The sequence below is a fragment of the Ammospiza caudacuta genome, chromosome 8 (genome assembly GCF_027887145.1).
Source record: "Ammospiza caudacuta isolate bAmmCau1 chromosome 8, bAmmCau1.pri, whole genome shotgun sequence".
In the NCBI taxonomy this organism is placed as follows: domain Eukaryota; kingdom Metazoa; phylum Chordata; class Aves; order Passeriformes; family Passerellidae; genus Ammospiza; species Ammospiza caudacuta.
This window is the reverse complement of record NC_080600.1, coordinates 16,184,531-16,211,752: the sequence shown is the minus strand read 5'-3', so window position 1 is coordinate 16,211,752 and position 27,222 is coordinate 16,184,531. Positions and strand designations below refer to the sequence as shown.

Below are 27,222 nucleotides of genomic sequence, written 5' to 3'. Positions count from 1 at the left end.
AAGTGATGCTGTGGGATGGTCTATTCATTGATTGCTATCTTTTATCTTTTGAAGGTCACCTGGAAGTTGTTGCCTTACTGATTAATCATGGTGCAGAAGTGACTTGTAAAGACAAGAAGGGTTACACCCCACTTCATGCAGCTGCATCCAATGGGCAGATTAACATTGTGAAACAACTCCTTAACCTGGGGGTGGAGGTATGTGGTAATGTGCACTTTATTTCTATTTAGAGGTAGTCTTGTCTTCTTTCTTATGGATGCTGTTAAAGACAGTGACCTCTAAAGAAAAGAGGTCCCATTTATCAGACCACCTCATTCTTCATGTGGTTTATTGGTTCAAGAGTCTGGAGATATTCTGTATTAAAGAAAGGCTGATATGGACAGTAAATTGCCACCTTGCTGAAGGAATCAGGAGATATATCCTGTTCCTGCAGAAGAAGATGGAGTATTGAAATTTTCCTTGGGTCAGCATTTCCTTTGATACAATGAATGGTTGTTCTCAATAGATACACTGAGTACTTTACTAAACAGCAGCTCAGGCTGTTTCAGTTTACAGACCTGTATTTCCTCTGTAGCTGATAGATTGTTTTCACTCTGGAAAATAACTTTTTTTTTCAGGGCACAGACTTCTTGTTATTGCCAATTCCTCAAAGCAGTGGTGAGATGACCAGAGGAGCCTGATCAGACAGTTAATCATAATAAAGACATTACTTTTGTCATGGTATTTTCAGCTGACTTGACCTGCCAGAAAATTATCAGAAGTTCATGTTCACAGGCTGTTGGCTGTGAAGGGGAATAGCTGTTTCCTGTTATCAACAGTGCCATGCTAATAAGTCCCTTTAAGTTCCACATTCTCCACCACTGGGGATAGGATCTTAGAGACGCCTGTGTTTCATGGAAGGCTGTTCATGCCGTTCCTGAGTCTTTTGTGCAATCTGTCTTGTCCTGTTTTACACAACAGCAGTTGAATACTAAGTTGGTCATCAAGAAGCAATATAATCTTAATTACATCTTTATAATACTGAACTACTGAAAGTGGTTTCTTATTGAAGTGTAAATATCTGTGCACTTTCACATTGTTTTCACTCAGATACCCCCACTCCCTATCCAAAATGAAACTATGTAAACAGCTGTTATGCCTGGTTCTGTTCACAAAAACTCAATAGTCACTGTTGTAATCTTTTTAAATGTAAAGATTGTGAACTTTTTATTCATCCTCCTTTTCCACTTACATGGAAAATCTTTCCGGCTTGTTAGGAATTTTGTCATCAATATCGTCATTACATAGTCCTGCTATCAGCTTTAAGCTTCACACTGGTTTTAGAGATTGTCAGCAGGATAAAAAGTTAATAATAGGAAAGGTAAAGCATTCCAAGGGAAGCTGTCTGGGAGTATAATTTGTCGATGAAATATGCTGGTGAGAACTATGCCCTATGACAGTTCAGGCCTCCAGCTATTTCCATTTGCAGCGTGTGATGCATTACATAAATGCTAAGCTGATCTCTGTAATTTTAACTATGTCTCCTTGTCTCATTTTAGATTGATGAGATGAACATCTATGGAAATACTGCACTTCACATTGCCTGTTACAACGGTCAGGACTCTGTTGTTAATGAGCTGATTGACTATGGTGCTAATGTAAATCAGCCTAATAACAATGGATTCACCCCCTTGCATTTTGCTGCTGCCTCCACTCATGGAGCACTGTGTCTTGAACTACTAGTGAATAATGGGGCAGATGTTAATATTCAGGTAAAAACTTAAATACCAGCTTTACAGTTTTACTTTAGCCTATTTTGCATATCTCAGGAGGAAATTGTAACAACAGCTACAGCATGGCTCTAAATCCTTGATGGAATTGGAATGATGCTGAGAATGTTGATCATGAAACTGTTTGGGTGATATTACATCCCAGCAGGGGAGCTTGCAGTGCCTTGATAACAATGAGAACTCTAAACTCTAGGGCAATCACTTTCATGAAGGCACAAAAAAGTACTAAAATATAGTCCCAAGAGCTCTGTCAAAATGTTATCTCAGGGAATGCTGCTAAGTCAAAGAACTATTCCTTTTTAGTGTTTTTCTTCCCTGTATAATATAAATTTAATTAAACCTGACTCCAAAAAGTTCCCTTTCCAGGGTTGCTTGTTACCTGCTTTAGAGCTCCAGCTTACAAACTCTGATTCTGCTTAGGATATCTGAATATTCTTGAAGGCACAACTTACACATCTTAATGAAGCTGAAAGGAACTTGCTGTTATCCAACAGAGGGTACTGGTATAAGTATTAGAAAACTTGAGGTCTTCTGAGTTCATACAAGATTTTGACTACTTTTGTTAGAATTTTTTGAATTTCAGTTTCCCATCTATGAAGCTGGCATTTAACTTCCAGCATTTAACACCCCTTAAGATCAGTGAATAGCCAGTGCACTGTTTAAACTCAAAATTATTAAGAAGAAGTTAGGGATTGTGCTTGCCAATGAAGGTGCCAATAAACCGTGCCAATAAACCATGCCAATAAACATAGGTGATGTGAGTGGAGGCTGGTACCGCTCCCATCTATTTTCTCATTGTTCAGCTTTCCTGGTCTCAGTTTCTTTCTGTAAAACCCAAAACATTGCTGTGTACTCACTGTATCTTTGCTTTCATGAGCCTTCACGTGCTAAAGCAGTGCTTTTTTTCATTCCTGGCAGAGTAAGGACGGGAAGAGCCCCCTGCACATGACAGCTGTCCATGGGAGGTTCACACGCTCACAGACCCTCATCCAGAACGGTGAGTTCCTGTCAGCCCCTGGAGTGGCTCTCCAAGACATCAGGCATGTCCACTGATGCAGTTTTCATTTGGTCTGGCCCAGAGGGCAGCTCCATGAACTTCTGCCTTTGAGCTGAACTGACAGCTCTCATTCCATCATGTCATCGCAACCCGAGATTTTGGTTGTTGACAAAATTCCATAATCTTCCAGCTGTCAGTGGTCCAGATGATCTACTGAGATTCTTAACCTGAAAGCAAGAGTTCAGAGGTGTATTCAGGTCTCTTTTCTGCTGAGAAGGATGCACAATTTTCTAGTTGTCCTCCTTTGGGAGCCCTGCTGTTCTTAGAGCTCAAACCATTTCTTCTGCTCTGCACTCAGCAGCTGTGCTTTTCTCATCCCTTGCCACTCACTGTCTCCATGAAGTGTTGAATATGTACTCAGCAGGGAGGAGCAGTGCTACCTTGTTTGCTCTGGCACAGCCAGGATTCCTGATTATCAGTCATTTTTCAGGCATCTTTTTTTGTCCAAGAGTACTATAGAATATAGCAATTGTTCTTGTTAGAGATCTGGCAGAGGCCTGTTTCTGAATGACAGAGGTTGCTATTACTGATTCTTTATTAAGCTTCCCAGTTTGGGCCACTATCTGACACAGGATGGTCTGGGCTTTGTTCATTGGCTGTTTTGTTGGTTTTTTCCCCCCAAAAATCCCAACTTGGAATTGAAGTGTGAAATGTTGGAAGTAGTTGAACAATTGTGCTTTAAATGTAATGACGCATTTAAACAAGATTGTGTTTTTAAATGGAGGTCTCCAGTAGATCATGATTCTTTCAGGTCATCATGCAAATTGTTATCTCTCTCCTGGGATTAAAAAAAAAAGTAATAGTAAAAGGAGGTAGGGGGAAAATGCAAGAAACTGTGCTTTACTGCAATTTTTAGTTGTTTGGTCTAATAGGCTCAGACTTAGAGCCATTGTTTGCTCGCTGTTGGATTTGTGTGTGAAAGGACTGGCAGTTCTTCATCTGCCCTTCATTCTTCTCTACTCTTCTTCCACTAACTTGGGTTTCACTTCTTTCTTTCTTTCTTTCTTGGTTTTCTGCCCCTCTAATTTTAGTGTTGTACACAGATCTCATTGCAAGTGACTTTATACCTCATTGCCATGGGATCTTGGAGAAGAGAGAAATGTGAATTATTTAAAGCAATAGAGTTTCATTCTGCAGTACTTAATGAGTTGGCTAAGTGTGTCTCAATTTCTGGTTGCTGTCTCTAGCAGCTTGTAAAGGAAGAATGGGTTACCTTAAAATTGGAAAGCTGCAAGTGTGATACCTTTCTTTAAAAATGAGGAAAAAGAAATGCTGGGGAATGTTACATAGGTCAGCCAAAGTGGACAATATCTTGTGTAGATTTCTCAAGAGTAAAATAAGCTGGAACATCACAGTTCTCTTCTACAGCAGTTTAATAGGCTTTATAAACACAGCACAGTTCTCTGACTTTTTCATGTCCAGTTTCTATTTGTGGACCTCCACTGGTGGATGCTCTACCCCAGGGACCCTGTTCAAGCATTTCACTGACTTTCATTCACCATTAAAAGATTAGAAATTAGAAAGTTTGGAAGGAACCTTAAATATCATCTAGGTGTAGCCTGTCTGCCATGGGGAGGGCATGCCTTGTACTAGATCAGGTTTCTCAGAGCCTCATCCAGCCTGTCATTGAACACTTCCAGGAATGGGGAATCCACAGCTTCTCAGGGCATGTGGTCTAGTGCTTTACTAGAGCTCTTCCTGTTGCAATTAAGCCTTGTTACCACCTGTGAATAGTGGACATGCAGTAAATATTACCATATCCTGATGTTAGCAAGACTTCTGACATGCTTTCAGGAAGCATTCTCACAGCAAACCAGCAGAGTATTAAAATACTGCAGCACTAGTGCATAACTGGTTGTTAAACTACACTCAGAGATTAGTAATAAATTAATTGTTGTTGAAATGGAAGGTGTAGTAAGGGAGTTTTCAGTTTCCCTTCTGGGTCTGGAACTATCCAGTATTTTCATTAAATGTTTGGATAATGGAAAAGAAATGTGCTTTTAACATTTGGAGAAGAAAATTGTAGTTGGGAGAGACTTAGTTTGGCAGAAGATGGAGTCAGAATGAAAAATTATCTGTAGAACTGGAGACAGAGGTTATAATGCAAGTGGGGCAAAAGAAAAATCACCCACAGAGGCAGGAGTATCAGCTGGACAAGTTCAGAATGGCAACAGCCAGGTGGGTGGCAGTCCCTCCAGAAGGGATCTGGGGCTTGTAGAGGATCAGAAGGTTGTTGACCACAAGTCAGCAGTGCTGTGGTGCTTAAAGAAATGGGTAATGGATGTCCATGGTGCTGTGCAATGTCCAGGAGTGCACAGATAGGAGTGTGGCCAGCAGGCATGAAGTAATCCTGTTTGCTTAGCTCAGCATTGGGAGAGTTAGCTGTAGTACTGGTTTTGGCTTTTGCTTCCACAAGGATGCAGGCCAGCTGGAGAGGACTGGGGGAAAGAGAGAATAGTTGGAGTGCAGTAAACCTGACTGACAAGGAGAGACTGAAAAAGTTACAGTTCTTGGTCCAAAAAGAAAACAGGGACTTGTCTGTAATATATCTAAAGAAAGAATCCATTTTTCCTGCTTATGTGAATAAAATGTAAGATGCCAGGTTTAAATTGCAAAAGGAAAAGTTCTGCATAAGCACTGTTTGGTTGTGCTTTGGTAAGACACACAAAAAGCATGCAGCACGTTTGTTTGCAGTGTGTTCCTGATGGCCTCTGGAGTGAACTCTAATTTACATTGTTGTACAGATAAGACTGAGTGGCAATGCCTTTACAAATGAGGGTGCAGTTTCAGCAGATTATTTTGTAGTTTATTTCAGGATACCCATTTGTACCTTTAGCTAGGCAACAAATCGAAATCACATACTTTTGACCCCTGTACATCATCCCATTCCCACCACTGCAGGTGGGGAGGGAGGTGCAGGTGCTGCTGCCAGACCATGGCTGACAGCTGAGAACTTGCTGTGTGCTGGTCCTTGCTCTGGGAAATTCAGTGCCTCTGGGAAATTCAGTGCCTCCTCTCAGTGGCTAAGAGAGCAGCTCGGGGCTGCTCATGGTGCTGAGACAAACAGCACTTGTGGTCCCTTATTCATGGTGAATTTTTCAGTGTTAATCTGTATGAAAATCTCTTCTGCAGGAGGGGAAATTGACTGTGTAGATAAGGATGGTAACACCCCTCTGCACGTGGCTGCAAGATACGGACACGAGCTTTTGATCAACACCCTCATAACCAGCGGAGCCGATACTGCCAAGTAGGTGCCTCAAGAGGAGCTGTTTGCAAGGATCAAGTGTCGTGTCCAGTGCCTGGAAACACAACTGCTTCTGAAGTAGGGAGGTTAAAACTGACAAGCATAATTGCACTGTACTTCAGTGGGTGACATGAGACTAGAATATGAACGATTGGGAAGTGTGCAGGGAAGCAAACTCTGCTCAGTTCCTGTTGTGCCCACTTGTGTGATTACAAGTTGTACAAGCACTGCTTCTTCCTGAAGCACTGATGTGGGACAGTGGTGGTAATGTACATGAAGTAGGGATGTGTGTGTGTGTATATATATATACACAGAGAGGATTTTTGAGTATTGTTTAGTTATGCTCAAGTTCCTAGGGTCTGTTAAAAGGAGTATAAACACAGGGGTATGAGATCAGGGTAATGCAGTGCCATGAGAGATATCTGTACCAGGTGTTTCAGAGCAGCATCTGATTTCATGAATGTAAGGTTTTGGAAATTACCTCCACATGTCTCTAAAATATAATTTCTCTTTTACATAGAACCTGCCATAGAAATCAGGGACTTCTCTCGACTTACCTAGTTAGGAAACCCTGCTTTCAAATGCAAATGTCTGGTTTGAATTTGGGAGAGAATTGCAGCTCTCAATATTTTGTTTATTTGCTTGGTGGTGTTCATGCAAGTGACACATTTGCCCATTCTTCTTTGCTAAGTACAACTGTCACCCTACAAACTCAAAAGGTGGAACAGATCTTTAATTGGCATGGATAATGCAATTCCACATTAGGTTTCAGCTAGTGTCACTGGGTTTTATTAATACAGCCAGCATGAAGATCTTGGTATCTTAACAGACATGTAGGTTTTTCCTCTCTCTTTCTCCAGTACAGTCAGTCACTGTCTATTATCTTGAGGTTTTAGGAGAAAATGAGATGCACTGGGATAGCCCACTCCACTCTTGGAATCAGGGTTATCCAGTTAGAAATTTCTATTTCACAGTTGGGTAACTGGAACATTGATCAAATAAAATACTTTTTCCAGCAGCAGAAATAAGTGAAATAAGAAGTTGGCTCAGAGATAGCAGGCAGATGGAAATGATGCTACTGCCTGTGCTAAATGTGCTTTCAATATGTGCTGCATGTAAATAACTCTGGGTGAGCTCCCCAAATAGTTTTAGGAAAGAAAATTCTGCAGCACTGTTCACAATAAGTGCAGACAGCTCGGCCAGGCTTTGAGGCAATGCACTGCAAGGGAAAGTGTGCAAATGATGGGAGAAACCAGTGTGAACAGCACTGCAGAAATGGCACACTGGGTAGCAAATGTGCAGATAGGGGATTTCAGTGGAGACCAGCCAAAAACATCTGCTGGGTGGAAATCTTGACCAAAAAGATTAATAATATTGTGTAAGATAACTAGAGGGAGGAGGAGGCAGAGGGAAATGGGTGTAAGGTGAAACAGCAATATGGAATGTCCAATGTTCCCTTAAATAAGTGAATTCGTGGCTAGAAAATGCAACCTGTTTGTACAGATGCAGCAGCTCAGTGCAGCTTGCAATGTTTTCTTCAAAGAACAGGCTGTCAGATCATCTCTTAATAGATTTATTCTAAAATATAGGTGCTGCTAATAGTAAAATTCAAATCTGTACAGGAGCACAAGTCAGTGTAGTGAAGCAGCAAGGAGGACATGTGAAGACAGAGAAAGAATGGGCCTGTGGATTCAGGAAATAATAAATTTTCAAAAACAAACCCAAATTAGTTAAAACCATAAAACATTTATGCATAAAATCTTGGAGAGAGCACAATATATTTATAAACATCCACATTCATTAATGTCTTAAGCTTCCTAAGCAATTCTGATTTATGGTGTCTAGAAAGACAAGATCCTTTGTCTTTGGGTCTGTATGTGAAATCCTCTCCCATGAGATGATCGTATTCTCCCATCCACCAATTGTCTTGCAGAAGTGAAGGACTGATAGGAATCCATCTGCTATTGTTCTGGAGTTTGTAATTAAAAAAAAAAAAATCTGCTAGAGCAGACAGTAGATGATAATCTTGTCAAGCTAGTTGTTTTCAGAGGCTCCATGTTTATGTGCACTTGGAGAACTGCCAGCAGGATAATATATCTAGAATAACAAGATGCTTTGCACAAAACAATGCTGAATGAAAGACACCAAGATGTCCAGACCCAAAAGTATTCTAAGACAGTGAGCAGTGGTATGCCTAGGGACTGAGTTGGCATGATTTCCTGATATTAATTGAAGTTGCTGAGTGCTCAGCTTGTTTAAAAACTCCATGTTTGCCTGATATGGAATTAGACTGATGATAAACAGGCTCAATCTAAAGGCGTCCTTTCTTTTCTTACCCATCATGTCTGCTCTGAAAGTTTATTGTGTGATTGAAAAGAGGGAGGAAAAAGTGAAAGGGGAGGTGAGGAAAGTAGCTGGAGCAAATAGGAAAATTAGATTATTAGTTCTTAGGCTGTGGAAGAAAACTGATATGGGAGCCTAAAGGAAAGTGTGAAGAGTCATCTACAAGAAAAAAAAGGAAAAAAAAGAAAAAAAGAGATTCAGAAATAATATAGAGAAGATTTTGGCATTTACATTTCCCTCAAAATGGCAGTTGCTGTATGTGTAGCTGGTGCAGAAATTTGTGGCTCACTGGGCAATTGACTCCAAGCAGTATCTGCTCTCTTACTTCCTCCCCTACCTTGGCTTTGCCTGGAATTTTTGCAAACCATCCTGCCACATTCTGTTCAAAGCAAAATGCCAAGACTTTGCTGCATCAGAATATTTTTAACTCTCAAGAAGGCTGTTAAGGAAATACAGATAAAAATAATGGCAGCCACCAAGAATCTTCCTAGAAAAGCCTGAGAAAATGTTGCTTTTCTGGAAGGAGCTTTTGATGTGCTGTGTGTGTGCATGTAACCTGCATTTTCTCACGAGGCTGTTGTCCCTTTCAGGTGTGGGATCCACAACATGTTCCCTTTACACTTAGCAGCACTGAATGCCCACTCAGACTGCTGCAGGAAATTGTTGTCATCGGGTGAGTAAATCCCCCAGTGTCCCTGGAACTCCAGCAGTGTTTGTCTCTGCTGCTTGCAGCCCCTTTCCATGCTTTGTTGTGAGTTATTCTAATGAGAGTGCTGCTGTGTTGGGCTGCGTGGGGCAGTGCACCAGAGCATGCAAGGCTTTCCCAAAGCCATGCTCGGAATTCCTGTGTTGTTTGTGCCCAAAGCTCTTTTCTCCCAGCAGGTTCAGAGAGTTTAGACTCTGGGGAGGGAGGGAATTTAGAACCCCTTTCCAAACTGTAGGAATGTGAGATCCTGTTTTGTTTTGGGGATTCTCCCCCTTGCCCACCAAAGGAGTAATTCTGAAGTTATCTCCCTGGGGTCTGCACTGGCACAGGGATTTACATCTCACTGATGATGATGATGATCTATTTTGCATGCAGCTAAAGAGTGTTTCTGAATCTATAGTTAAGTACTTAGGCTGGCCAAAGCTCTGGGGGCATGACAGGGAAAATGAGTGGAAGTGTAGTGTCAAGAGAACAGGCTTGGGATCCTCACCAGAGTCCAAAGCAAAGGAGCCAGAGCTTCCTTATGCAACCATTTCAAAAGACTCAGTAATCAGTGGCCAAATCCCAAATTCTGCTTTTCCCAGGCAAGAGTTCCTATGAGTTAAAAAATCCTCACCTAGATCATATGAGTTTTCTAGAAAACTCCTTCATTACTTATCATGTAAAATGTCCTACAACTACTTTTCCCTCTTAACTTGAGTCCTGTAGGGTATAAAAGAAATGTGAAAAATGATAATTGCATACCCCATTATACTGAGACTTGGTGTGCTCTGGCTGTGACCACTAGATAGGAAGAGAAAACCCTCTGGGTGAGCAGAGTTAGCACTGTCAGGGTGCAGCCTTTGGCCTCGTGCATCTTGATGCATATCCCCCCGTGCTGCTGGAAGGCTCTTCCCAATCTGACAACCACGTGCCATGAAAACAGTTCCAGTTCATGTTTAGGCTGACTCTGTGGTTCTTCCTCGTGTCTCCATGTTCTCTGTCTTCCTGTCCTGCTGTCTCAGCCTCCCAAACACCCATCCCAGGCTGCAGACAGGGGTGTGGAGGAGCTGGATGTGGAAATAGGCTCCTGTCACAGCTCCTTTTATAGCGCTGCTGGCGCCAGCAGCCGCTCGCCGTCCCCGTGCCAGCCTCTCTGACTGTGCCTTGCCTTCTGCTTTCTTCCCAACTAACTGATTTTTCTGTCTCTGCGATGTTTCCTGTGGTTTAACTAGGACAAAAGTATAGCATAGTGTCCTTGTTTAGTAATGAGCACGTGCTGTCTGCAGGCTTTGACATAGACACCCCCGACAGCTTCGGGAGAACGTGCCTGCACGCGGCCGCTGCCGGAGGGTGAGTACTGCGCCGGGGCTGCTCCAGGGCTTCTTGGGGCACATTTGGGGCCAGCCAGCTTGGCTGTGCTATCCACAGAGGAATTCATTGGTGTGCAAGGCTGTCTGATGCCATAATTTGGGTCATTTTAGGCTCTCTTTTGCCCCTGCCCTTGTGTAGGGTGAGCTGGGTTGATTTGAAGCATGCATTTCAGGCAGAAGGGAAAACTCTTCCTTTTCATGCCCCTGAGAAGGCTGTTTCAGCTTTCAGGCCTCCCTGAGGGCCACAACAATCTCCAGAAAAGCATCATTCCCTAGGGAACACCCAGTGAGGAGCAGGAGCTGGAGCTCCTGGCATGCTACTGGCAGGGGAGTTACTCCTGGCCTCCATCTCTGGACCATGTCCTTGTCCAAAAATGCAGCTGTGCAGCAGTGCCCATCAGGTTGCAGTCTGGGAGTCCAAATGTAGTTCGTCTCACTCTCTCCCATTTTTCAGGTGCCATAAGTTTGTAAAAGAAAAACCAACGCACCAAAGCAACAACAAAAAAATAACCAAAACCAAACCCACAGCCTTCAAATTAGAAAGTGAGAAGGCTGCCCCTCTCTTGGGGTGATGCGTTCCTGAAAAGTGGTGGGAGGGCAGAAAAGTGAAATTGAATTGGAAATTGAAATACTTCAATTTAAGATGTAAATGTAGCATTCAGTTATTTTAAATATTTCCAGATAATCCAGTCAGTGAAGTGTTGAGAGGTTAATCTAGCAAAAGGACACAAAGTTTGGCAAGCATTGAGTTTTTACTTTTCTGTTTGAGTACTTTATGGCTCAGAAGACTGCTGAAATGGAGCCTTGGCTACAGCCCTTGGATTCTCTGTGGTTATAACAAGCAGAAATGCTCATCCACAGCAAATACTTGGCAGTCATTCTGGAAATTGCTTTTTCTTCTCAGTGGACCGAAATCTATATCGCAAAGTTTTTGTTCCTGAGGGGAAAAAACCCTAAACCCTGATAAAATTGATCCAGATACTGATTTCATTATTGTTTTGGTATTATTCATCTTGATACTTCTTTCACTTTAGTGTAAGAGGTATGACAGTTACTTGGATGGAGATTATTTTAATATAGTTCAGATGCTACCTCTTTGATAAGGCTGCACCCCAGAAGGATACTAAAAACATCCTGGAAGTCATAAAGAGAAGGAGAGGCTTCAATAAGAAGCAAAAGTGACTAATGAAAATAAACCATATTTTCCCAGTGGTTTATTATGATTGTCATCACCAGCAAGTGTTTTTATTTTTAGTGCATTGTGGTGAGTGTTCCATAGTTATTTTATGCAACAGCAATTTAGAGTTGGGATCGACCTACACCAAAATATTGCATTATTGCACCCAGTTCCTTTTTTTTTCCTGTAGCTGGAGATCTACAAAAGCCATTAGTGTATTTCCTGACACAGGCCTCTTACTGCCATTACATTAATGGGAGTTGTGTGGGTGCTAGGGAAAGAATTTCAAAGGTCTGCTTGTCTGATTGTGAGCACAAGTGATGCCCCTGTGAAAGACAAGCAGTCTTGGAAAGTGCTGCACCACTTTGTCATTTTCCAGCTTGGAGTCCTACATTTATTTGTTTCAATTACAAAAGATCTCAGAATGCAGCTGGTTTGTTTTCTATTAAAAATTACCTGGCTTTAAACAAGACGAAGAAACAGCCAGGCTGTGGTAAATTCTCCTCCACTTTTATAAATGCAGTGTTGATGTGACAATCACTATAACAGCCACACCCCTTTGCTAACAAAGCACTTGGAGATGGGCTTAAATCCATCAATAGTCAACAAATCATATCAGAATATACCTACAAGTGATTCTTGTGATTAAATTTCATTAAATAAACAGGATTTGAGCAAAGTGCTTACTGTTGAATGCTCTGCTGAGTGGGGGTGGATTTCGTTAAATGTCACCTCTTCATTATTAGACTGGCATTTCATAAGCTAGCAACAACTTTATTTTAAAGCTCCCTTATAAAATACCAGGTCAGAATGGGTGCACTGCAGTACAGCTGCCATTGAAAATTTCCAAACATGCTGATCACATTTACTGTGCTCTCTTTGGAAAATTAATTCTTTTCTTCTTCAGAAGAGAAGTTTGAGGTTTTCTAGTAAAAAAAAAAGAAAATAATTTCTTTTTAGAGCTTCCCTTTCTGTTAGATTGATTTTCAAGTTATAGTTTTTGCACAGCAAATAATACAAAAATAACTAGAGTAACTTTTTCCTTTTGGGGGACAGCGGACAATGGAGGTGTAAGCTTTTGCTTTATTCACCTTTTGTTTTCTTTACTTCTCTTTCCAGTAATGTAGAATGTATAAAACTCTTGCAAAGCAGTGGAGCAGATTTTAATAAGAAGGACAAATGTGGAAGGTAGGTAAATTACACAGCTCTTTTAAAAAAGAAAGACTCTATCAGGCAAGGAAGAAAGGCCACCTCTGACTGAAAATCATATGTTCTATGAAAAATGGCAGCAAAATCAGGTAGTTTGGCCTTCTCTGCAGAACCCTTGCTGCTGCAGTTTTGTGCCAGCCACACAGGTGCAGGCTTCATTAAATCCATTATACCTATCCCACTCTCTTGAGTTTTTCTTTTTAAAAAATCACAGCTTTTCTTTTTTCCTTACTGCCTAAATTCTTGTGCAGGTGTGCCCAAGACAGCACCTGAGCTATGATGGCAGGACAGCTGCCACTGGATGTGCTTCCTGGAGGGTTTTCCCTCCTGGAAAGCGTTGCTATGGGTGTTGCCATGCCAGCTGAGCAAGATGCTGTGATGGACACGGTGCTGTGCTCTGCCTCCCAGCTGGGAGAGGCAGCGTGTCTGCAGAGCCGCAGCAGAGGCTCCCACAGGCACTGGGCTGTTTGCAAGACACAGATTGATGCTCTGTGTCCTATCAGGCTTTGTAGCAGCACCAGAACTTCCTGTTAATGCAATATTTTGTTAAATTTCCGTGAATTAAAGTGCTGATATTGACTGATGGAAATCTGTAGGAACACAGCAATGAAGATTATCTTTGTCCTCCTCAGTACATGTTGCAGTATGAGGTAACAAATTGCCACTTATGTTCCAGGACACCTTTGCACTATGCAGCTGCAAATTGTCATTTCCACTGCATTGAGACCCTGGTGACAACAGGAGCCAATATTAATGAAACAGACGACTGGGGACGCACCCCTTTGCACTACGCTGCTGCTTCTGACATGGACAGAAAGTAAGAGAGCTCTGGGGAATTCCTGCCTCGAGTGTTTCACTAAATCAGTGTCATTTCAGTTTCTTCATGGTGCTCTGCTGTTTGAGCCAAAAGAATGATCCCACTAGCACAGGAATTTCTCTCAGATGTGTGCATAGCTCCACAGAGAGTTGCTGTGCCTGGAAGCCAAGCCCCCAGATGATGTGGCATTTCAGCTCCACAGTTTACCTCTGAAGGAGCACACAATTCTGCAGCCAGCTTGCCCTACAGAGCTGTTTTCACAGTATTGTGTCCTCTGTTTTCCTCTCTGTGGTTTCCTCACAAGATTAAGCTCAGAGAATTTTCTGCATTTGCTTTGCAAGTCCATCAGAAGGGATAGAGCAAGAGACAGCAGGAGGAGAGGTTTTCAATGACAGACATTTGGCATTCTGACAGATTGGTGGGAAAGGTGGGATGGATCTAACCGTCAGTCTCACTCCACTGTCAGAGCAGATAAAAATGCTCACCCTGTCCAAACAGGTTGCCTTTTTAGAGAGATGTCTGAGGAATAGCCTTTGTCAGAATGCAGTGGTGTTCTTGTGAGAAGGAGCTGCAAGACTTAGAAATGCTGTGGTTACTGGCTGCAATTTTAATTCCCAGATAGTGGAACATTCTGCCAATGTTCCTTATAACACACTGTATAAACCAGACTCAATTATCCTGTTCTCTCTCTTCAAAATTGTTAGCAACCTGTATTTATTTTTAGTTCATCCTATGTTTTTCCATCTCACAGTGTCTCTAGACACTAAGGATCTAGTTTTTGCTTTCTTGTATAGTGAGGTCTGGTGGAAGTACAGCTGCATCTCTCCCAGCAGAACACCACCTCAGTGCCATGGCAAGGGAAGTTTGGTTTAACTGTAGGGCAGAGTTCTGAATGCCACATCAGAGCCTCAAGAGCTTCTTCATCATTTTCTGTGATAATACTGATATAAAAAATGCCTTCCCCATCACCCTCAAACCTGAACAGTGCTGGGGAGAAGGAGGCAGAGTCCTCAGAGGTCTGTGCTTGGCATGAAAAGCAGCGTTGTAGGAAGGCTTTCACCACTGCCTGTTTCTAATTCTGTCTTACCAGGGTGAGGTGTTACTTGGGGGGGGTTGAGAATGATGATTCAGTGTGTGTTTTTCAGCTTTTGGTTCTTGGTAGGTGAGGTTCCTGCATTTAAACAAGCTCTTGGTTAACTTCAGGATGTTTCTACTTTTATCCCTCATTTAAAAAAAAAAACTTATTTTAGTCACATCCTGAAATTTGGAAGAAGTATATGGCTTTTATTTGTCCTCACAATCCAAACCTAAATTGATTCTGATGTGGTGATGCTGTCTTCTCGTTAAATTTTTCAGTTTGAGATATTCTGGAAGAAGCCTTATTACATAGATCAAATGCTATTTGCAGACCATGATTTTATAGGTCAGCAAATCTTCTTTTTTTTTTTTCCTGCTGAATGTCAAAAAACTTGCAAGGTCAGGCGATCTCATTCCAAAGAATATTCATCATTAACTCTGGATGTGGGTAGTTAATGAGCAGGGAGAAGAACCTGACTGAGATCACATAGTGTTGCCAAGATATTTGACAGAAAGTGAGGCCAGTCAGCTAATGCAGACTCGAGACAGTGATTTAGTATCAGTGATTAAAGTTGCTCTAAATCCTAAATGCTAGAGAACTAGCAGCTTACTGCAGGAGGAAGCAAGGTGTAGTATTCCTGAGTTACTCTGGAAAGGAAAAAAGTGCACAACATTGCTGCAACAACTTGTGTAATCCTTATTGCTGGCTGGAGGAAGTCAGCTCCTTGAAGAGGAGGTTGGGGGTGGGAGCAGAGTGCATCAAAATCACCGGTGTGGTATTTTGAGAATAAGTTGCATTTTTCTGTCCTCTGTGCTAAGAAGAAAGAATATTTTAGGTAACTCCCATGAAAATGCTGAAGAACTTGAAAGAGCCACTGAGATGAAGGAAAAAGAAGCTGCATTGTAAGTTTGGTGTCACAAATGCAGTTAGACTTCATTCCTGGAGAATGCCATGGCTTTGGCTTGCAGCCTTACACTCTGCTCTTGCTTGTTCTTTGCTCTGCTAAAAACAGTGCTTGGCTTTAATGAGGGCTAACCTAAAGGAAAAAGCTCCATTCTTTTCTCTGTGCACATATGCCCTGGTATTTCTGTTTTTGTGCTTGTTGCTGTTTTTAATGGAAGATGTACAGCTTCAGTAATTTTATAATTCTTTAATATCATGTGCTTTAGTGTCACATAGTGTCTTTAGTGTCATGCACAGCACAGTCTGTATGTTGCAAAAAGAAGTAGCTAATGGCTTTCTCAATGCATTCACTTGGATTAACATTTTCATCTATCTGCTTAATGTTTTTTTTTTAAATCCCCTTTATTATATAATGGCCTTACATTCACTCCAGATTAGAGGCTAGGCAAGGAAGTACTAATAACAAAATGACAGTATCTTGATGGTATAAGAGCAAGTGGGAAGAGCTAGAAAGACCAAAAGGGATCTTTTGAAAAACATTATTGAAAAAAAAAGCCAATGAAGAGAATATGTTAATGTAACTTAATTAAATCTTTTTTTTTTCCAGCCTGCCCTATTGCATGTTTGGAGGCTGATGGTTTGATATCTGAGTTTTTGTGTGAGGAGTAGCAGTTCTAGGCTGTTTATGTCATGTGCACAGACGATTTCAGGTTTTGTAACAGAAAATCAATTTTGTAATCTAGAGTAGCCACAAGAGTTAGGTTGAAGATCTTTTCCATGAAGTTGATCTTCAAAGACAAGTGGGGATTTTCTGTTTAAAAGCATGGTGAATGTGAGAAGCTGTTGGTGAAAAATGATTTGCTGCTCGAAGTACAGGATTCCCTGCCAGTGTTCAGTGCCACTTGCAGCTGCAGCGAGGGATGAGCTGTTAAACCTTGTGAGCCCACATTTACCCAGTGAATTGTCCACAGGTGTCTCGAGTTCCTTCTCCAGAACGATGCCAACCCCTCCATCCAGGACAAGGAGGGCTACAACACCGTGCACTACGCGGCTGCCTACGGGCACCGGCAGTGCCTGGAGCTGGTGAGTGCCTGCCTTGGGGCTTCCCTGTCTGCTGGTAGGGAATGTGCCTGTGCCAGGATGGGCAACTCCCCCCATGGCCACTACTGGAGCTCTTTGGGCAGCAAGAAATCCGTGGAAACCTGCGATATGGGCAGTAAACTCAAATATTTGCACCCAGAGGTATCTTAAAAATGTTTATCTTGATAATCAAGTCCTAATTCAACAACCTGGTGCTTAAGGGTTGTCTTTGAGTGGAGTTAATGTATGCACAAATTAATTTTGAGTGTGATCAAAATATTCCCAGTGTATGCCTAAGTTCCAGGAGTAAGGGACAGTTGCTGGTAAATGACAGTGAATGTGCCTGATCCACTGGGTACTTTATCTGACCTGCATATTGAGAGAGTAAATAACATTTGCTTCATACCTGCAGTTCCTTTTTTGTCTCTGGCACAACAATGGCAACACTGATAAAGTTACCATAATCAAGATCAATCAACCTTATATGCAAAGCAGCTGAGAATTTTGGGGTTTTTTGAATTTTTTTTAATTCCTTTTTTAATATTCTGGGTCTGAGTGATTAGCAATTGCATCTTCTAAGTTGCCAACAATTTTTAGCCAAACATTGGATTTGGGAGATGTATATAGAATGGATTTATAGATGTATCTGACTTGTTAAAGTGTCATAAAGGTGAGAGTTAACTGCTTGATATACAGCATGATTCAAGATTATATATATTATATATATTACATGTATTATTACTATATACATTATATATGCTATATAGTAGGTAGTATGTATTACATATAAATTGACTTAAATCGCTTCCAAAAACTAAGCTCCAATTGGAAAATTGTATAGTTATTCATGCTTTAGTGAGAACACTGTGTGTTGTTAAGTGTTACGTGTTATTTGGTTCTCTCTCTCTGTGTTGAAGAGTCAAGTATTTGGTTATTGAGAAGGAGCTCTGCACAGCACATGCTGCTTTCACACCACACGTGCCACAACAGGAAAATGCTGCAGCTGGTTCCAGCAGCTTGGGAACCTGGGGCAGTAGCTCTGCCGGGGCAGGCCTGGGGCAGAATTTCAGGTGGGGTGTTGAGCTTTTTCAGCTCCCACCTGCAAGCATGTATATTTAGGACGCTTTAAATAGCACTGCTCCTTGTTGCCTGTGGCAGTGAGTTTGGCCTTGCCTTCTCCTGGCACTGGTCTCTGGTGCCTGTGGGGCTGGAGGGGCAGCATCTTCACTGGGGATTCTCTTTCAGCCTCCCTGTCAGTCCCTGTGTGCTGTGAGGCACAGACCGGGCACAGAGCAAGGCCCCCTCTCTTCTCTTGTGCTTGTGGCTGGGCACATTTTCTGCACATCTCAGTTGCAGGCAATGATCTGCTGTCAAATCCTGGCATTGCTTAACCTGGGCAGACAAAAGGAAGAGCTGGGAATGCAAAGCATGTCAGAGATGTTGGGTTTTCTTTTAATCTGGTGGGCCAGAGACAGCTGGGCAGCAAATGTTCTGTATTCAGGCAGAAAAACTCCAAGTTCTTCCCTGTCAGTCTTCCTGTATTTGTGACTAAAGCTGCTGTATGGAAAACCAAGGTCAAGCATCATTTACAGAGTTAGAGTCACACAGCTGTTCTGTGTACAGTGGTGAAAAACAACTGCCATAAATTTTAGTCCTCTGCATGCACAGGATCAGTGTTTTGTGCTGGGGTGCCAGGATTTTTCCATTGGTGTTTGGAGGGTAAACAGGCATGTCATTTTCTCTCTGGAATACAAAGGGTAAATGTGTCAGAAAGCATTTGTGCTCATCCAGCAGCAGGACCAGGATCTGTCATCTTTGCACCCACTGTCAGAAGAAGTTGACTCAGTTTTTTTGTCATGAGTTACCAGGTCCTGAGTTTAACAACTTTACATTTGATAACTCTAACTAGTTGATACAGGCACCACCATTACACTGATTTCATTGCTATGCTGGGATTCAGGATGGCAAAAGGGCTGAAAGCAAAGTCAGGTGGCATTATGTAAATAAACCATTATTTTTCAGTGCTGTATTAGCTGTTATTTTACTAATTTATTCCCTGGGTAAATATTTTTGTTTATTATTGATAGCTGATAAATGAAAATATCTAGGAATCTTCTTGCCTAGAACAAGACAGTTCTTTATGGGCCTAAAACTTGTTAGAGGAAAGAGTTCATATAAAATATGGAACTTTAATTGTGGTCAAAACTAAGTCAAGATGGGTGCAGCAATAATCTTGTTTTTCTATTAATCATGATTACTAATATTTCTCTACACACACAATACCTGACTTCAGCAAAATGTTAGGGAATTATTTTGGTGTTCCAGAATATGCCAAGTTTGTAAAAGACCTTGTAAGATTATTTTTTATTTGCCTTCCCCCCTCCCCCACAGGTTTTTAGTAGGTATTTAAGAGAACTTCTTTCTAAAGAAATGTTCACTTTTAAAAGTAGGTCCACAGAAAAAGGTGTGTTATCCAGTGGAGTTTCCTTCACTGGGCAATTTGGTCTGTGCTCTAAGCACCACAGTTTCTCAGCATTATAAAATATTTACACATTTGAATGCAGTTAGGGAAGGACTGGTTTATCTATAGAAACATATTTTCATTCTTTGACTTTTGTGTTTCCCATGAGTCCAATACCTTGGATGGAACTTAGCTGCATATCTTTGTGGGGAGGTATTGGGAGAAATAAGGATTAAGAGTGAAAAGGACATATCTTTGACCCAAACCAAATTTATGTTCTGTGTGTTCAACAAGAGCTCAACAAGAGAAGCTTTTTCCTGGAGGACCTTTAGGTTATCTGGAGTATTAGTGGGGTAGTTGCCCTGCAATGAATGATGTGATGTTGCTAAAAGAGAAGAGTGGAAGCTGATTCCTCAGCTGTCTCTCCATCTGTAGGGAGCCATTCATAAAGGCTGAGTGGTGGGCATGTGTGCTTGCAAGCCACTGGAACTCCCACCTGCCTTCCTGCTTCCAGAAATAACCTCAGGTTTGTTTAGGCTGGGGCTGACTTTGCTGTTGGCAGTCAGTGGCACTGGTCATCACTGCTACCTGGTATTTTAGTGCTGATCCCATCACCAAAATCCTTTGAAAAAAGGAAAAATATTGTGGGTTTTTTTACATTGAAATGATCTCTTATCACAAGAGCTTTATTGGTGTAAAAAGAGTGGAATTTAAATTGTAATTTCACATTAGAATTCTACCTGGAGAGACAGTCAAGCACTTTGTGCTGATAAAACCAGGTTTCTGTGCAGTGCTAGACCAAACAGAATGAAATGCCTGTCTCCTCCAGTGGAATCTCTCCTCTGACTATAAGAAATTATGGATACTTTTTATTTTAATCTGCTCTTCTCTTTATTCCATCAGCAAATGTAATTCCCTCTTTGACTAACAGAAATGGAATTGTCACAGGGGCTAAATCATTTAGGGACGGGAGGAGAGCATGGTTAAACCAAAAGCTGTGCCCAGCAGAAAAGGCAAACCCCTCTGTGTGTGCTGGGGAGCAGGGGCTGAGGGAGGTGTGTGGCCAGCACACACTGGGAATGGAGAGCTGGGCAGCACCTTTATCAGAGCAGCTCTGCCCTGCAAGGCAGATAAGCCATGCCTTCAAACACTTGGCTCCTTAACCTGGGGAGAAACTGCAATCACTGACTCCATAAATCTCCCGTGTGGCTGCTGCTAATTACCTGTCTCCTACCAACACAAATGTGTTCATTCATCCATCTGAGAGCAGGACCTGGTAATTACTGATAAGTGACTCACAGCAGGGCGGGGATAGGTGGTAAAAAGCTTTTTCCACATGGGGATCTGGCTCCAATGCTCGTCCAGTGGCAGCCCCTGGGCGGCCTTCTGACCCAGATCTCTCTATTCAGGGGAAACAAGCTGGGTTTTCTCCTTCGTAGTTGCCTGTCTGTCTCCACAACCAACACCCTCTTTCTTAAAGGGATCATGTTGTCTGAGCCAGGGGCAGCAGTGTTTTGTGTGAGGAGTTACTTTCTATCTGTGTCTATGAGAGCTTTTCCATGTGGAGCAGAGAAGCACAAAGTCATTAACCTAAGTGGTTCTAAAAAGGAGAAGAACTTAGGAACTTAATGCTCAAAAAGAACTTTAATACACCTAATTTGTCTGTCAGTTGTAGAATCCCCCAAATCACAGTAGACTGATTTAATTGGTTGAGCTTTGATGTCAGCATTTGTGCAATATGTACCCAGACCCACTGTTTAAATAATCAGTAGGAGCCCATATAGGCTAGATACACTGGTATAAGTTAATTTATAGAAGTGCAATTTGTCTTAGATTTTATGTTTTGGAAAGCAGATAATTTGGATTCTAAAAATGTTTTCTAAAAAGCTAATGCTGCTTAGGAAATCAACAAGGGCAGGAATTTACTGTTTGCCCTGGCACCCTGCTGGCACTTTGCCTTTTAGGATAGAGTATTGCTTAGCATCTCTGGCGTTTATTTTCTGTCTCTCTGACACATCTTGTCTTTTTTAGTCTGTGTTTTTATTTTCCTGGGGTGGAGAAGCAAGACACACTTTTGACAGAGAACAGCAAGGCCACTGCAGAACTTCAGGAGACATTTTTCCTTCAGTTAGGAAAGAGATTGTGGACTTCTGCCATTGCCTGAAATACCTTTCTGTGTATCTGTGTGTGTGGTGTTTAAATGTTATGTGTGAAGAATATCTGGCTCCCTCAAATCTACTGAATCCAAAGAAAAGGACATTTGATCAAGGCGCATTGCATTAGAGTATTAGGCTCTCAGAGCTGTGGTCACTGGGATTTTAGGGGTGCAGTCAGGTTTATTTATCCAAGGCAAGATGTTTGCCTGCATGAGCAGACTTTCAAACAGAAACTGTCACTGGTTTATTGGTATTTGTAGATTTGCAAAGCAATCTCACTTCATTAAGCAAAGCCTCCCACTGTGTGTGTGTGTATTCTATATCTGTTGATCTGTGTTTTGTCAATTGAGGAGATGGATCTTAAACACTGTCATTATTCTCCCCTCTTCCTTCCTGCCTTATGAATTAATGTACCTGATATCCATCCACAGTGGCTGTGGGGTCATTGCTTCAGGAGTATTTCTGCTGGGTGTGGACAGTGCAGGATGGGGCACATAGGGTCTGGTCCATGGTTCTGTTCATGCACTGCTTGCAATGCAGTTATTGTACAGGAAAAATAAACCAAGAAACATTTTCAGATTACCATTACACTTGGGTGTTTCTGTCTTTAATTATTCTCATTCTGATTGACATTTTTAATTAGATTGGAAGCAAAACTCCCTTGGATATAGTGAGTAAATGAAAAGCGATTGCATGTTGTGTATCTTTATTTCAACTTCTTAGTATTTTGCAAATCCTTGTATTCACTCTGGTGAAGCCTGAGGAAGAAGAATCACAACTCTTAACCAGCATGCCATGTCCTTGAAGCAATTGCATGTGTGCTGCTTCTGCTTCCATTGGAATTCCTTCTTCCTGCTGCTTGCAGGCTCCAGCTTTGCTCAAGGCTGTTGCTTCTCCTCAGTCAGTCTCAGGGGCTGTGAGGCCAGTGCACGTACCTGGCTGGCATGACACTTCCCTGGATGTTAAAGTAACCCTGCATTTGGCAGTGTGAAATGGAACCACACTTGGCTGTTTTCTGGAAGTTTGTGGCCAATTTTAAAGTGTTTTGGAGAGGAAATGTAAATTACGTGGCTTCAAGCGAGCTTGAATTTATAAAGTACTTGTGTGTGTTTCAGAGTAGAGGCTCAAATGAGAGGAGAGTAGCAAAAATAACACTGAAATGCACATTTTAAAAATTGACTGTCACTATTTCACCAGTCCTCAAGTTTTCTCTCTAAAGAGGAAACTTCTAATAATTTCTCTAAATATAAGCCTTCCTATATCTTTTGCAGAGCTGTATGATTTTGCAAAAGAGAGTCCCTAAAGGAAAGTGTGAGGTTTTACAGAACCTCTGAGGTAGAATTTCTGGCCAGAAAGAAACATGATACATGTTGAGTGTGGAAGTCCCAGGTTCAGATCTCTGCTCTGAATGACAAAGGAATTGGACTTCTACATCCCGAGGAGTAACTCACACATTATGCAGGCTGGTGCTGGGGGTGATCTCTCACTCTCATTTGGAGCTATTCTGCATTGTTTAAACACTCACTGGGTGACAATCACCTGTCCCTATGAGCCACTGAGTATGGCACTCCTGTGGCTTAACATGAAATGGTTTGGTATGGAGTGGAAGAGCTCCAAGGGAAGATCAGAGCCCCAGCTGAGAACAGCCCAGGGCCTGGAGGCTGCTTGAGTTTCAGACTTAGATATGTTTAAAGCCCTGAACAGTGTTCTCTGACATGCAAGGTAAGTGTCCTGTTTGCATGGTGGTGACTGCTCTGCTGGGTATTGGGTACTTAAGTTTTGTACTGGAGGAGTTGCACAGAGCTACTCACACATCTCTTCAGGCTCAGCCTGAGCTCTGGTGAAAATACTTCTTGCTTAATTTAACTTCACCCATATCTGTGCATGTGAGTGAAATTGATGCCAGTACTGATGAATTGGATTTTTAAAGCCTGATCTTAGGAAAGCATCAGCACTAGGTTAAGAGGCACATTGGTTTTAACCTGATCAAATAATTAAAATAAAATAATTTAATCATGTGTATTTACGAATATGGAGAGAGCTTACAGGATTGCTTGTTCCCCTGAGGATATATTTGTGCCACTTCACCTTTGAATGTTTCATCAATTAGGAATAATTCTGAGATTTTTAAAATGTACTTCCCTGATTAGAGATAAAGTAGTGAAAAGGTTCATTTTACTGCTCTTTTCTGTGTCATCAGAAACAACTGATGAGGGTTTTCAATCTTGTCCTGCCTACTTGCTGGAAAAGCCTTTATTTATAAGAAGCTGTTGGTGGCGTGTTTTCCCAGAGCAGAGACAATTATCTGTTCCAATTTATCAGGAAATATGAGATGCAAAGTGACACCTAGCTCATATATTTGTATTCAGTTCTGAAAGTGACATTAAAAATCGTGACCAGTTGCCACTTCTGAATGACCTTGTGAGTGATCAGCAGCATCACTGCAGAATTCCAAGCATTTCTTTTGTCTTTATTGCCTTATGATCAGCTCTTCACACGTGTGGATATATCTGAACACTGTTAGATGAATAACTTTTCAGAGTAAAGGCCGTTTTTAGAATATACACAGCCAATCTAATGCTTTGCCATTTTACAGTCGGCGTGAATGGCACCAAACTGCAGGGGCTCACCAGCAGTACTGCCAGGGTGTGTGTTGGGATGTCAAAGCTGCTTTAATAAACAGTAAAACTCTCAAAGAAAAGTCCCTTTAACTTCAGTGCCAGGTAGCACAAACCTGGGACATACCTATTGGGAGTGCACTGCAGTGGCTGTGCCTGGAGGTGCCTGTGCATGATGGCTTGGACAGATTCACACATTCTGTTCTCTTGGAAGGTCTGAGATTGTTCCATAGTTCCCATTGTTGCATTGTCTATGGCTTGGACTTTCTTTTGACTCTTGCTTTGAAAAGTGCAGCTTAAACCTTTTATGCATGATGAAAGTATTATCACTTTTTCTGCTTTATGGTAATTTTAAATTACTGATATGCTCCATGAAGCTGCTTTTATTTTTTGGGTTTTTTTTAATACCAGAGCTGAATTTTAGCATATATTATGAGGACAATCATAGGAAGTATCCTGACTCATTAACTGGCGTGTCTGAATGCCCCAAAAATGAAGGGGGGAGCCCACACTGTATCCTGCTATAGAGTAATTTATTATAACCACAGAATAAAATCAGGCAATAAATCCTCTTATGCCTGTAAATACCCTTGCTGCACAAATGAAATGGTGTGAACTGTAAAAGTTATTCATCTTCATGCTGAACTGGGGAAGAGAAGAGAGTTTATAATAGTAACCTTGTAGTGCTGTTAGTTTGTAAGACTAGAACTGAATAATTGATGTTTAATCTTAGTCTGCATCTCCCAAAGCATTCATGTTCCTGAGTCTGAAGAAGACTTCACAAGATTACTTGCAGTATTAAATGATGCTGTCACAGGAAGTGAAAGGGTCATGCTGGGGATTCCCAAGAGGCAGAAAGAGAAGAAGGATGCCCTTCTCTTCAGAAAGGTTCTGACCTGCCCACAGGGAAGAGCCCCTCTCATGCAGGGTCTTGGCACAGTTCTGACATCCACCTGACATCTGTGGCAGTCAATACAGATAAATGCAATCTGCTACAAGGCAAACTCTTAAAGTCTCAAAAAATAAGAACTGCAGTATGCTGGGACATTGTCCAGTCAGCCCCCAGTAACCATAAACTGTTGGCAATTCATGCTTATTTGTGTGTCTTTGGTGAAGTGCAGCTCCACAGGCAAGGATGGATTGCAGGACAGCAGACATGCTGGGACTGCTCTGTGAGCTCTGTGGGATTTAAGCTTCCATGGCTGCCAGGACAAATGACTCTGAATGATAAATTTACCTTTTTTAAAAGCAGATGCAACTATGGATAGCTACTTCCAAGTATAATGGAGCTAGAGTCCCCCAAGGACTCACTGTTCTATGTGTTATTATAGCAAATACATGTAATTTACTATAAAAGCATCCTTAGAACCATGGAAACACTGGTAAAACTGGAGGATTTCTTGGTGACTTGGACTTGGTATTTTTTATCTCTTTCTACATTACGTTTATCATTCAAGTGACTTAATTGTTAAAAAACAATGCTTGACAAGGAATGCAAAAAAACATTATTAGTGCTGTGTCTTTTATCTTCTCTTCTTGTTCTCCTTTATAATTTCTCCTCTTGCAGTGTATGGCTCTGTTTCTGAGAGCTTCCAGGTTTGCCATCAAATTCTTGTTTGCACTTGACTTTCTGATGGAGATATTCAGCCTTATGACTAATAAGCTCATTAAGCCTGGTCTGCACCAGCCTAAGCTGCTTTGACTAAGCCATGGAGATGCCTTTTGTGAGGGGCTCTCCAATCCCACAATTTGTGCCTTTAGAGCCTTAATTTTGTCAATTTTCTCTGTGGTTTTTTTCATCTGTTTGAAAGGCAATTATCTGCCTTGTTCCTGGAGACTTTTGGAGCCTTCTGACGGGTGAAGGGAAGTATTTGCTTGTTATGGTTTTGATCCTGGAATTTCAGCATGGTGATGATAAATATAATTAAAAATTACTAAATTAGTCTGCTGTGCTGGCCTCATGGACACAGACCAAAGGCCACTATCAGGTAGGCAGGGGAACAGGCTTAGTGCTTGGCTTTGTTTAGTGGGATTTTTTAGCTTGTTTACTCACTGGAGAAAATCAGATGCATTTGTGTATTCATAGCTGGCTACGGCTTCATCCTGTTCACAGCTCTCTTATATAAGAGAAGAACAGTGTTTTAACTGGAGGTGGTTCCACATGGCAACACCAAATGAGTTTCTTAACTCTGCCCCAAACCTACCAAGAAACTGGTGGGAGGCTTGATTTTTTTTTCCTTCCTCTTAGCTGCAGGGAAGTGTTAAAATTTGCATTACCTGCTAATACACACACCTACTTGCTTATGATTTTTATCAACACATAGTCTTGACATATTGCTAGGCACAAAATATACAAGTAAATTAAATTGCTGCCTAATTTTCTAGCTTTTCCATAGGATTCAGGATAAGAGATTTGTAACACCTTATGCATTATTAAGGCTAATTTTTATTGTAGACTAAGTTGTTACACCAAAAGTTCAGGCCTAGATCATTGTTTAGGAATATGGCATCATCTTGCAGCACAGGCAAAACCCTCTGTAGCCTTTCGTGGTCTCTTTTGAGAATTTTCCATGTTGTCATAGCCTAAAATTGTCTAGATTGTCAAAAACCTGACATACTTGATTATTTTTCAGTCTTTTAATTAAATTCCTTAGTGTCTAAAAAAAACTCCAGAAACCAAACCAGCCAACCAACCAAGTGAAAAACCTTGAAAAAGACTGAAAAATGTACTTCTAGCCTTAGAAAAATTCCAAGTCTGTTTTAGCTGACTGTCATGCTTTTATGTTTTTTATACAACCTCCCATTGGTGGTTTTCTGTAAAATGTTAATTTCCAGCCCCAAAGCTTTTGGAGACTAACTCTAAGTAATTATTAAGCAAAAGGCCAAGCACATGAGAAGTGCCACTCATCAATTGTTGAATTGTCAGTAGTATTCTTAACACTGTGCATGATTTTCTTTGCAGCCTCAGCTGGATAAGTTGTCAGGTTCATGTCCTGTTGTGGAGTGGTGCTTTTCCACAGCTCCTCCTTCTAGATGGGTGCAAATGTCCTTGGTTTTAAGCTGTAAAATGAAGAGGATTATACAAATTTGTTACTAGATATCACTGGATGCTTGTAAGAGTTCAGGGACATGTTGCATTTTGGAAGACTGTCATTGCAGGAGCAGATTGTTCTTTCAGTCAATTTTATAATTTATCAGTGATTCACAGCTCAGTTATAATTATTCCCAGTGCTAATTATGTGTCAGAATTAC

General features: G+C 41.4%; 1 protein-coding gene across 2 annotated transcripts in view; it reads left to right on the top strand.

Moving 5' to 3' along the window:
- Nucleotides 1-27,222, top strand: part of ANKRD44 (ankyrin repeat domain 44) — a 115,666-nt gene that overhangs the window by 67,742 nt on the left and 20,702 nt on the right. The window contains exons 7-17 of one of the 2 annotated variants that reach the window (XM_058809190.1): nt 55-197; nt 1,539-1,751; nt 2,688-2,766; nt 5,959-6,073; nt 9,004-9,086; nt 10,388-10,451; nt 12,768-12,836; nt 13,534-13,674; nt 15,571-15,654; nt 16,627-16,738; nt 21,996-22,022. In XM_058809190.1, coding sequence (XP_058665173.1) covers nt 55-197; nt 1,539-1,751; nt 2,688-2,766; nt 5,959-6,073; nt 9,004-9,086; nt 10,388-10,451; nt 12,768-12,836; nt 13,534-13,674; nt 15,571-15,654; nt 16,627-16,738; nt 21,996-22,022 — 1,130 coding nt within the window. The remainder of the gene's footprint in view (nt 1-54; nt 198-1,538; nt 1,752-2,687; nt 2,767-5,958; nt 6,074-9,003; nt 9,087-10,387; nt 10,452-12,767; nt 12,837-13,533; nt 13,675-15,570; nt 15,655-16,626; nt 16,739-21,995; nt 22,023-27,222) is intronic. The other variant, XM_058809191.1, reaches the window with a different exon arrangement.